Below are 12,658 nucleotides of genomic sequence, written 5' to 3'. Positions count from 1 at the left end.
TGCGGGTGCCCGTCTCCCTGTGTCTCTCTCTCTCTCTCTCTCTCTCTCTCTCTCTCTCTCTCTCTCTCTCTCCCTCCCTCTCTCTCCCCCTCTCTCTCCCCCTCCCTCCCTCTCTCTCTCCTCAAAGCTGTGAGGAGGTGGGCGGGGGTCCCCAGAAATCCCTGGGAGGCTGAATGGCAAACATGCGCAGCCCGAGAAGCCCTAAACTCTTTTTTCTTTCCCCCCCCTCCTCCTAGTCGGCTGAAGAAAGAAGGCGACAAGCAGTTGTAATAAATTATTTATTGGCCAGGCCAGCTGCAAAAGAGCCCTGTCCTTGGGAAGGCGGCAACAGGGGAGGAGCCCCCATCACAGAAGGTCGGAGCAGGAGAGGAACTATCTTCGGAAGACGCGCCTGCCTCTGTTGATTAAAAAAAAGGAGAAGCCCAAGAGATAGAGACTTGCATCAGCGCGTATATTATGGGGTTCATTTGTAGAGAAGATTTCTCAAGACCGTTTTCGGGGTATTCAGAGACGTTCCCTGGGCAGTCTGGGGGGGGGGGTGTCGGGTTGGTTTTTTAAAAAGAACTTTTGTGTTCGTTTTCATTTTTTTTCCTTTCGAGTAGGTGCTAGAATCAGGTTCACAACATAATGCAAGCCACTGTGGGTAAAAGAATACACTCAATTTATATATAGATATATATATATACTTTAAAAAAAGAAGGGGGGAAAACAAATTAGAAGTTAAGTGGCGTAACAACCTCTGAAAATCCAAGTGCTATAACAAGAATTTTAAAATAAATCTACTTTTATTTTAATACATTGTAGGAAAACGTCATAATTTTAAAGAGAGCTTGGCAGCATGGCTTTATAAGTCTGTAAATAATTTTTCGGGTTAGGGGCTAAAAATTATTATAATCTCCACAAAAATCCTGATTCTTTCCTCCCCTCCTCCTCCAGTAACATCATAATATCCTTCTTACCTGGTGTTGACAAAGTACAGAGTTGATTTTTTAATATAAGAGGAATATATATAATTATCCCTTTAGTTAAAGGGAGATGACAGGGGGTGTCAATAATTTCAAAATGGGCAGAAGCCTGATTTTCTGGTTTGGTAGCAACGTGAGCATTAAAGGGAGTTGCAGGGATAATGTTACAAAACTATCCTTTTCTTTTGCGTGTGTGTATATGTTGTTGTTTTTTAATTTAATTCCTTTGTTCTACGGTTGTCGTAATCGCCTTCCATCCTGGACAGTTGGTTTTGTCATTCAGTTGTTCAGCGAGTAAAATACATTACATCTTCCACATTTGGGGATAGGTTACTGAAGGCAAAAATAAGGCCCGTATCAGAGCCTTCATTTGGTGTGCCCCACCGGTACGAGAACGTCAAGCGGACGGAGTTTGCGCCGGTAGCATTTGCTCAGGTCGTGGGTTTCTTGCAGAATTCAGGAATGTTGGACATTCCCGGAACAGCTTTAAACAAACAAAGGCTATTCCTCTTCCTTTATTAATGTAACCTCAGCCTGGAATGTTCCATCTTGTAAAATGGGCATGCACCTTTGCGCCATCAGTTTTAAAAAGATTAGCTAAATTTTTGTTTCAGCCACAAATCCCCTAGGAAGCTCCATGTGAGGAGGGGTTTCCACACATGGCGTGCCTTTGGAAAGAACCTGTGTACTTGGGGTTCCGTGTGAGTATTGGAGCCTGCATTTGAGGCACCTGAGCTGCTGAGCCCGTACACATTTTGATAGAACACAGCAAGACACACCAAACCGCTTGGGTGGGGAAAAATACTTTTGTACATGTGCTGAATTAGATCTCGTCATTCCCAGGCCTTTATGCATTTGGGGTGGAGGGAGGAATAGGCAAAAAGGGGCCGTCTTCAAACAGCTTTCACGACGGCAAAGCTTAAGTTGCACTTATTACAAAAGGTAATCTCTTTCGTGGCCTGGGTTTACTTTTAATAGGGCCAATCGTTGGCAAAGCTTCGCCGAGAAGCCTAGCACCGCAGCGGACCACCAGGCTAAGGTATCACCTGGACTTAATCCAGAGGGCACAATCCACCAGGAAGTTGTCCAGGTCAAGTGCTGCGGAAGTGAACAGTTCTGCACATGACTTGGCTAAAGAGGAAGGCACAATCCACCAGGAAGTTGTCAAGTGCTGCGGAAGTGAGCAGTTCTGCACATGACTTGGCTAAAGAGGAAGCTGCAGAGAAAAACTTCCTGGTGGATTGTGCCTCAAACTCCCCCCCACACACACACACACAGCTTAAGCTGGACATAGCAGCATCATGCTCGCCATCTGCAGTATTTCAGGGATTATCCCATTTGCTTGAAAAGGGTTCTTCATTCTCGGCAGGAGGCAAACATGCAGCCGGTAGGCAACTTTTGAGACAAGCACATGACAAGTGTACATCTCACCACCTCCACCCCTCAAACTATGACTTTAGATACAGAGGCAAACGACACCAGATGCTGAAACATGTACGTTGCCAGTTACGGTTTTTGCGTTCCTTTCATTCACCACCACATTTTCTTTCTCTTTTCCCCCTTCCTCTTTCGGAGGGCTGTTATCTTTCTCTGCGAAGACTGTTATCCATGGCGGGCCTTCAGAGAGCTTCATCAGATAACCCCGTAGCTAATCATTGGCCGTCTCCAAAGACGCAGGGCAGAGCAGAGTTTAAACCCGCCTGACGGAATTCAGGATTCTCTTTCTGCCTTGGATCAGAGAAAGGGGGCTTCTTTGCTCGGCATCCCACCTCTTCCCCAGTTCCTACCCTACCGTCCAGAGTCGTTTCTCGTTCCGATTCCATTCCAACCTAGTAGCCCAAGCACCTTGTGCCAGTCCCTATCCCGCTGTTTGGCAAACTGTGGCACAGTCTGCGGGGTCCACAGAAGATGATTTCCAGACGCTGTCCGAGAAGGAGGCACGTGTGCCCGTCTCCCAGGATATATCTTGTACTTTTGACAGCTGAAACACTTAATTCAGGAATGCACCGAAGTCTCTAATTCCGGATGCTAAATTCAGCTGACAAAAACATGACACACAGGCTCCCCAAAGCTTTACTTTTGCAAGCTAGTCCAGAATGTTCCTGTTTTTAATGCCATCATTTGAAAGTTTAATATGCATAACTGCTGTATAATGGGCAGGGCATTTTCAACAGACGCGGTTGTCTTTAAACCGCATCCGTATGATCAAAGATTCTTCAGAAGGAAACCAGGGGATAGCAGCTTTTGTAAGGGTGATTGAATTTGTAACAAGATCTCCCGTCCCTTCCCAGAACTACAATTCCCACAGTTCCTTAGGGGAGATAGTTTAGCACGGATGAACCTCAGTTCAAGGTACCATGAATGTCAGCTTGCCCCCTTTCCCTTTCGGTTTACACGTAGCACTTTGCGGTTTCCGCCTTGGAATCTGATAGTCTATTTTTTAATGTTTAGGGTTAGTCTTTTGAATCATTCCGGGGTGCCAGGGAAGTCCGGAGGCTGTTTGTTTCTTGGATCTAATGATTAACCACGGTGTTATTTGCTCTTGGTCTCTGAGGCCGCCATGCCCTGTTCCAAGCTCCCAGACATTTTGGGGTTATCTTTTCGAAATTCTTAATTCCCCCCCCTTTGAATTTTTTAAAATTATGGTTTGCTTTTCATGTCTCCCCCCCCCCCTCAAACCGTCTCTTGTTCTGTGTCGTCTCGGTTTGACCTAGTTTCACTGCGCCGTTTAAAAAGCAGAATATACATTCTGACAGCTACGTTTATATATATCTTGAGGCTTAGTGTATATATGAGTAGTTTGCCATGGGATAACACAGTGTAAAACAGAGTAGAAAACCCAGAAATCGTGACTTCTGTGTTCTCTCCATTTGAGTATTTTGTAATTTTTTTGAAATATTTGTGGACATAAATAAAAACCAAGCTACACTACAGCAGTTGGGTTTTGTTTACCGTGTGTGTGTGTGTGTGAATAGGCATCGGGGGGGGGATTTAAGATCCTGGGAACAGCTTTGTGCAGAGGTCCCCACGCTTTCTGAGCCGGCGGGCACATTTGGAATTCTGAAATGGCGTGATGGGCACAGCAACAAAACGGTCACCGTGGGAGGCAGAGCCGGCCACAAAACGGTTGTCCCAGTTAAACCTCGGTAACACAAGTATCGATCTTTGTGCTGTGGTGGCACAAAATTAAAAATTTGCTCAGCCAGTAGAATCTCCAGTAGTCAAACCAGAAGCCTTGGTGGGCGAAGGTCCTACCTGGTCTCACCGAGCAGTTCCAAAGAACACTTGGTGTGGGGGGGGGGCGCCCTGGTTTTGTGGCTTCCGACTGCTACACGGGCAGCCCTATGCTGAGGTAAACCCAAATATACAAACTCCACTAGTAGAAAACACCATCAAAGACGCCCATTCTAGATACTTGTAAGGTGCATTTCCTTCGACTTCTTCAGTTTGCCGGCTGAACCTGATTTCAGCCATTTCAACAGGCCACAAGGTTTATAGTGTCAGAAGCAAATCATAGGTTCTAGAATGGGCGTCTTTGCAAAGGCTGTTTGGAAAATGTTATTATGACTATGTAGACTCCTATCAAGTTACACTGACTACGTGGACTTTATGTCTTATCTTCAAAGGAGGAAATATTGTACATTATGCCTTATTATAGTTACAGTATGCATTAATGTTGTTGTCGTGACACCACCAACTTGATAATTGTTTAATGTATTGTTTTGGTAATCTTTTATGGTGCTTTGTGCTAGTGGAATTTGTATATTTGGGACTCCTGTGACACTAGTCTTTTCCCCTTGTTGTTTGGAATTGCAGTGAGGTAAAGGCAAGCCATTTCGGGTGCCACGAGGGACAGATCTGGCGCATGAAGCGCCAGTATGAGCCCCACTAAAATGAGAGCTCTGGCCAAGGAGAACTTCAAGGGGGGGGGGGGGAAAACTGGCTTAACAGTGGCTACTGAGCTGCCCTACAGAACTGCATAAGGATGTCAAATCCTGTGCCCGAAAACAGCGACTATGCTGTCAATGTGCCACATATCCTAAACAAGACTAGCATGCAGACGGACAGGTTCCTGATTTCTCCACAGTTTATTTTGGCAACAGCTCTAAGGTGGAAATATGCCATGTGCAGATTTTGCCTGCATTGGATTGGACTGTGGTTGAAACTTTTCCTGCAGTTGTTAGAGGAACACAAGCCCTGTCTAAATCAAAAGTTGCCAACTGATCATGGATAACAGCCTGGCTTGCTCTTAAGACATTTAGCAGCCACAGATCTGCAGAAATCAGCTGATGCTTCTCATGGTAAGGAGGTGAGCGTCATCACCTGCTAATATTTCTGATCAAATGACTGTTTAAAAGCACTGGAGCTGGAGCTGGGGGAGACGTTGGCAGCCCTGCCCAGAATTGACACGAACACCCTTAATAGAAGCCATTATATTAGAGCCACTGTGGTGTAGTGGTTAAGAGTGTTGGACTAGTATCTGGGAGAACCAGGTTCGAGTTCCTGCTCGTGCCATGGAAGTTTGCTAGGTGACCTTGAACCAGCTTGACCTACCTCACAGGGTGGTTGTGAGGATGAAATGGAGAAGAAGAGAATGATGGAAGCCCCTCTGGGTCCCCATTGAGGAGAAAGGTGAGATTTAATTTAATTTAATAATAACAATTTGGTTGTAAGGCTGGTTTTCCCAGTACTGTTAAGGTAAACCATTTACCAGCCACCTCGGGGGGGGGGGGGTTACCTCTGTTTTTCCTTTAATGAAATTACCTCTGTTTTTCCTTTAACTGCAAATGGGGTGGAAAAGAAACAGGATTTTCTTGTTGCGAGGAGCCTGTAAAATTATCGATTTCCCTTTTAATTAGTCTGGTATAAAGGGGAATGAAATCGACAGCCTGGTCTGACAGTTTAACTTCGTGGTCCTTCTATTCATTTTTGGACAGGGATGTAATTAAATGTGTTGACCGTCCTAAAAAGTGAGCTCAAGTGAGCTTACCTCCCCGCTTCCAGCATCACGAAGTGCGTTTCCACTCTGTCCATTTCTGACAATCTCTCCTCCTCCTGGAGATCAAAAATTAAATCTGCTTTTGCCTGCAGACGTTGAACTTAAATGAGTTTGTTCTGTCCAGCCGTGCCTTGGCCGGCAGCTCTCGTTGCGTGTCCGCCCTGAACATGATTTTAAAAAGAGGATTTAATAAATTAAGACTCGTGATGCAGCCAACAGGGGCTCGAGCCAGGCTAGTTCACAGCCGCAAGGAATCCCTGGCCTCAGAATTTTTGATTGTCTTGTTCCCAACCCTTTCTGCATGACATTTCTAAAAACTCATCATCATTCCTCAACCATGCCGCTGAAGGCTATTTACACTGGTCTCCCATCCAAGCACTGCCCAGATCCAGACTATGTTCACCTTGGCTGCTTTGCCATGCGCCATCCTTACGACTGATGCTCTGGGATCTCCTCTGATGCCAGAGGGTGGGAGGCCAAACTCGTCTTTGTCACAGAACGGCACCATCCGCCTCCTCATGGTGCCTCCTCGCTTTGGGCAAATATCTGACACATTATTTGGCGTTGTCCTCTTCCTCTTTCAGACAGCAGGCATCTTAACCTGGCTCCCCTGCCCTTTCTTCCCTCCTTCATGTGTCAAAACAACCTTATGAAGTCGCTGCAACTGAGCATTATCCCAATGCTGCTGTTGCTACTGTGTGAAAGGTTCTTGACCTGAACTCTGCACCATGGGTGTGGTGCAGGGTGGATGGGGCAGCCCTCCACCAGTTCAGGCTGCCCCAAAACCCCCTCCTTGGGTGCCAAGTTATCAGCAAAGCCCATTTCTGCCTTGTCTATCTTTGGCTCAGCACTGCAGGCCAGCAGGTACCGTCCTGACAGGAGCAAAAGGCCAGTCTGGTGTGAGAGCCAGTTTGGTGTAGTGGTTAGGAGCACAGACTCTAATGTGAGAGAACCGGGCTTGATTCCCCACTCCTCCACATGCAGCTGCTGGTGTGACCTTGGGTCAGTCACAAGTTTTCTCAGAGCTGTTCTCTCAGGAGCAGTTCTCAAAAGAGCTCTCTCAGCCCCACCTCCCTCACTGGATGTCTGTTGCGGGGAGGGGAAGGGAAAGGAGATTTTAAACTGCTCTGAGATGCCGAGTGAAGGGCGGGGTATAAATCCAATCTCCTCCTCCTTCCCTTGAAGCCAGGGCCATCTATGTCGGGATGCTTTGTCATTGGGCAGAGAGCCATTCTCAGGGCCCCCTCTGAGTCCATGCTTGGTCAGTGGATCCATGAGACTCCATTATCCAGGCCTGTCAGTCTTGCTCCCCACTCCCCAAACCGAGCACTGGCCTGGATTACATGGAGTTGCCATAACCAGAAAACCCAACGTTGCCAACCTCCAGGTGGGGAAAGTAAAATATATCAAGGGACCACAGTGCGTATGTACAAAATACTAAAAAACAACAACCCCACACTGGAATAAAGAACTAAAAATATATTAACTAATGTAGCTGATTCTGTTTTTTTACAAGTAGCCTTTCATGCTACTATGTTATACTGTCTTTCTGGCAATGTTCCTTGACTACGGTACAAAAACAGAATCAGAGACATTAGTTAATATATTATTATTTATTCCACTGTAGTTTTCCCTCAGGATTTTGAACCTCCCAGAACTCCAATTGACCTCCAGGCAAGAGAGATCAGCTCTCCTGAAGGGAATGGCTGCTTTGGAGGGTGGACTCTGGGGCACTGTACCCCACTGAGGTCTCCTTCCCTTTCCAAACCAAGCTCTACCCTCCAAATCTCCAGGAATTTCCCAACCCAACGCCATCTCCCACCAGTTGCCGAGTGCGGCCTGGCGACCCTTCCCCACACCGGCACTTTAAGGCCTCCATTTTGTCCCTCTGCAAGGGGACTGGCTCCAGGGCGGCCATTTTGTGTTAGCCCCAGGGAGAACCTGCCTGGACAGGTAGCCTCTCAGCCAGGTAGGAGTCTCACCCTGAAATCTAGAAGCTTCTCTCTGAGGCGGTGGGGAGGGGAAATGTTGCCCTTCAGCCTCTGCCGGGCCCCTGGGAAGCTCAAGAAGAGGGAAGGGAGCGTAACTCCTTCAGGAACTCGGTTGTTGAGCAGAAAACGAGCGCCATCCCACCACCACCACCCCAAGACATAAATATCTTCCTTGTTGCCTGAGGCAAACCCAGACCTCTTTTGGGCGGCCATTTTCCGACCTCTGTGCAGCCCGCAAGAAGGTGCCCGACGACTCTGGGTTTGGAAATCCTTGAGGTATTTCAAGCTGTACCCATTTGTTTTAAACTGTTGTCGTATTTTATCATGTTTTAAATTGAAATTGTATTTATGATAATGACGTTGCCCGCCCTGACTCAGTCACGGGATGGGCGGGATATAAATGCAAATAATAAATATTTGAGGGTGGAGCCCTCAAAGGGGTGGTTGAGGGGGGCAGGGGCCTCGGGAGGGTACAGTGTCCCTCCCTGCAATCCAGCTGCCAAAGCAGCCAGTTTCTCCAGGAGAAGGGGAATAAATGTCTTAAATGAATAAATTAAGCTTTACATAAATAAATGCTTTATGGACTTTGGAGTGCAGTTGCAACTCTGGGAGGGCTCCAGCCACCACCTGGAGGTTGGCAGCCCTGGTCTGCAACCCATTTGCTCCGGAGCCAGCTTGGTGTGGTGGTGAAAAGTGGGGACGCCGATCTGGGGGAACCAGGTTGGATTCCCCACCAACTTTCCCTCTAAGCTGTGGAGCCCTGTGAGCAAGAATCCTACTTTGTGAGCTGCTGGCATTAAAGTTGTGAGCAGGAGATTTGGCTACTACTGCATAAATTAGTTTGCTCTGGAGACATCCCTTCCTGAGCTCAAGACTAAAGTGTGTGAGCCGGAGGCTAAAAAACTGTGAGCTACCTCACACTAACTCAGCTTAGAGGGAACACTGGACATGATGGCTCTCTTGAAGTCTCTGAAGGGCCGTCACTAAGAGGAGGACAGGGAGCTGTTGGCAGCAGAGCGTAGGACTCGCAAGAATGGGTTTAAATGAAGGGTGGGAAGGTACCGGCTGGATATGAGGGAAAACCTTTTCACAGTAAGAGTTGTGCAAAAGTGGAATCAGCTGCCTAGGGAAGTGGTGAGCAATGCTCCCTCTAAACCGTGGAGTCTTGTGAGTACAGATTCTACTTTGTGAGCGACTGGCATTAAAGTTGTGAGCAGGAGATTTGGCTGCTGCATAAATCAGTTTGCTCTGGAGCCATCCTTCCTGAGCTCAGACAAAAATGAGTGAGCCAGAGGCTAAAAAACTGAGCTGGCTCACACTAACTCAGCTTAGAGGGAACACTGTTCCCCACTACTCCATGTGCAGGTGTGACCCTGGGTCAGTCACAAGTTCTCTCAGAGCTGTTCTCTCATGGGCAGTCCTCAAAAGAGCGCTCTCAGCCTCGCCGACCTCACAGGGTGTCTGTTGTGGGGAGGGGAAGGGAAAGGAGATTGTAAGCCGCTCTGAGACTCTTGGGTAGTGAAGGGCAGGGTATAAATCCAATCTCTCTTCTCTCTCTTCTATTGCATATCTTGGAGTTCACTAGAATGTGTAGAGCAGGGGTGGCCAAACTTGCTTAAGTTAAGAGCCACATGGAATAAACGTCAGATGTTTGAGAGCCGCAAGACATGAACAGATATTGAACAGTTTGGTGTAGTGGTTAGGTGCGCAGACTCTAATCTGGGAGAACCGGGTTTGATTCCCCACTCCTCCACTCACACCTGGCTGGATGACCTTGGGCAAGCCATAGAAGTTCTGATAAGAGCAGTTCTTGAAAAGGGGCAGTTTCTGTCAGAGCTCTCTCAGCCCCACCTACCTCACAGGGTGTCTGTTGTGGGGAGGGGAAGGGAAAGGAGTTTGTAAGCCGCTCTGAGACACCTCTTATTCTTCTTCACACGTTTTTATTGGGAAATATGCAGATTTGCTTTTTATTAACATTAAATTAGACTGCCAAAAATAAAAAACGAAAGGGGTAAAAACAGATATTGATAATGATATTTATTTGTCCAATGATATTAAATTGTTTGCTAATGATATTTGTCTAAGAGGTGGAAAGAAAGCAAATGAATGGAGGCGGGAGGAAGGAAGGAAGGAAGGGGGAAAGAGAGAGAAGGGGAGAGAGAGAGGTGGAAAGGAAGCAAATAAATGGGGACGGAGAGGTAGAAAGAAAGCAACTTTAAATGTGTTCTCCAACTCCCCCCCCCACTAGCTGGCTTGGCTTGGAGAAGGGATTTAAAGAGACAAATGCCTTCTCCAAGCTGGTGGGGAGGGGGGGCTTTGAGAATGCATTTAAAGTTAAAGTTGCTTTCTTTTTCTGCTCAAGCCTACCCAGGGAGTGGAACACTGGCTGGGGAAGACCTATCAGGGAGGCACACCTCCCTTTCACTTCCCCAGCCGCCCTGCTGGGAGCCGCAAAATATGTGTGAAAGAGCCGCATGCGGCTCCCAAGCCACAGTTTGGCCACCTCTGGTGTAGAAGATCACACCATTAAATTAAAAGCACATTTTCTAATTTTGCTAGCTGTTTTTCTGCAAAATGTTGGCTGCTGAAAGGAAAGTCCTCAGTCTCTCTTCTGGAGCCAGCTTGAATCTGATTTGGGCTGGTTATAGGTAATTAAGTACCCTATGGTGGGGGGATGTGATGCCTTTGACTTCTAACTAGGTGTGGCCAGAAGACTCTTTGCTTTGTGTTACTTTAGGCTAGACCATCAGACTAGTCTCTGGGAGATCCAGGTTCGAATCCCCACTTTGCCATCGCGGAAGCTCTCTGGGCCCGTCACACCCTCTTAGCCTGACCTACCTCACAAGGTTGTTGCTGTAAGGATAAAATGGAGGTAAGGTGAATGATGTAAGGCACTTGGGGTTCCCTTTGGGCAGAAAAAGTGGGTATAAATAAAGCAACTTGATAAATAAATGCATCCGTACGAAGAGATAGTATAAAAAGGTCTTTGTGTGTGGAGACTTAAACCTGGTATCGTAAATCTAAACAAAGAGACAGAGGTGCTGCAAGAAATGCTAGATTCTTTCATACATCTCAATTACACAACATGTCTGTGCATTTATGTCTTTCACACCCTGTTAATTAAAGTTTGTGTTTGGAGATGCAATTTGGGTTTTCCACGTGGAGGGTCCCCGTTTGGAGGTACATCTGATCCTCTCTTTTGTTAGTCTCTCCAATCCGTCTACCTTGGACTCCTCTCCCACCCCCACAAGTGTCCTTGCATTCCTCCGCTGAAGACACAGCCAGGTGCCCGGAATCCATCCATCCATCCGTTTGCCGAAAACACCTTCATCTAAATGTAAATGCTACTTCTCTGCCTGAGGCTTTTTTCTCGTTCTCTCTGGGAAACGGATACGAGGTAATGGGCTCCCGATCAATTTTTATTCATGTCAAGGAAAAGCTTTCTCCTAATGCTTATTTGAAATGTATTGTTCTAGGATGATAGAAGCAAGCCCCTTCGGTTTTTTTGGATTGGGAGGAGAGGGAAAGTAATGAGAAATTGTCACCTTTCAGACAGGGATGGGGAGAAGTCCCAGAGGGGGCTGGAGGGGAGGGGGGAAGGAAGCGTGGCGAGGAAGGCGAAGGAGGCCGAAGCATGCTCCATCGTTTCCCTCCTTTCCTTCTCCTTTTAAACATTTCTCTTATTTAAGAACACACCACCTTTATACCCTTCCCTTTCCACTGAGTAAAACTGGGCGTCAAGATGACTAGAAACATAAGTCGATAAAGTAATCAGAACAGAATATAAAACCACCAAAAAAGAAACCCCTCAGCAGCATAAAATACAGCAGCAGCAGTAATCAAAAGGACATTAAAAAATCCTCAGCAGTCGTCATCAAAAGACGGTTTGTAAAAACAAATCCCTCTGATGAACATCTTGAGAGCAGAACTATAAATATGATGCTTCCTTCTACTGAATCAGACCATTGGTCCATCAAGTCCAGTACTGTCTGCTCCAGGATCTTTCCTGTCCCCTCCTGCCAGATCCTTTAACTAGAGATTTTGGGGATTGAACCTGGGACCTTCTGCACGCCAAGCAGAGGCTCTGCCACTGAGCCACACATAAGAAGAAGAAGAGAAGAGATTGGATTTATACCCCGCCCTTCACTACCTGAAGGTGTCTCAGAGCGGCTTCCCCTCCCCACAACAGACACCCTGTGAGGAAGGTGGGGCTGAGAGAGCTCTTGACAGAAACTGCTCTTTTTCAAGAACAGCTCTTATCAGAACTAGGGTTTGCCCAAGGTCATCCAGCCAGGTGCAAGTGGAGGAGTAGGGAATCAAACCCAGTTTTCCCAGATCAGAGTCCGCGCACTTAACCACTACACCAAACTGGCGGATTGGAGAGACTAACAAAAGAGAGGCTGAAGTTGGTTCCTTATTCCCCGTTTCTTATTCGTGACTCATTTATGAATTTAACCTACAACCCCAAGGAGAGTTTGAAAGCTCTGAACCCCAACATGCAAAAAAGTTCCTGCTACAAAAGAGCCCTGGGTAAACAGAATAGAAGCAAAAGGTGGGTGTGGCTGGATGACCACACTTCTGGTAACATGGGGGTGCGGCCTAATATGCCAATGAGTTGTGCTGTCAGGGGTGTGGCCTAATATGCTAACGAGTTTCTGCTGTTGGGTGTGGCCTATTATGCTAATGAGTTCCTGCTGGGCTTT

At 46.9% G+C, this 12,658-nt stretch overlaps 1 protein-coding gene across 1 annotated transcript in view; it reads left to right on the top strand.

The window, feature by feature from the left end:
• Positions 1–456, top strand: part of RERE (arginine-glutamic acid dipeptide (RE) repeats) — a 301,925-nt gene extending 301,469 nt beyond the window's left edge. The window contains 1 exon segment of the mRNA XM_015411042.1: positions 237–456. Within this exon segment, the coding sequence (XP_015266528.1) occupies positions 237–270 (34 nt within the window). The 3' untranslated portion in view covers positions 271–456.
• The last annotated feature ends 12,202 nt before the right edge of the window (positions 457–12,658 follow it).

The sequence above is a fragment of the Gekko japonicus genome, unplaced genomic scaffold (assembly GCF_001447785.1).
Source record: "Gekko japonicus isolate JY-2015 unplaced genomic scaffold, Gekko_japonicus_V1.1 scaffold450, whole genome shotgun sequence".
Lineage (NCBI taxonomy): Eukaryota > Metazoa > Chordata > Lepidosauria > Squamata > Gekkonidae > Gekko > Gekko japonicus.
Note: the sequence above shows the minus strand (reverse complement) of the source record. Positions and strands in the feature narration are given on the sequence as shown.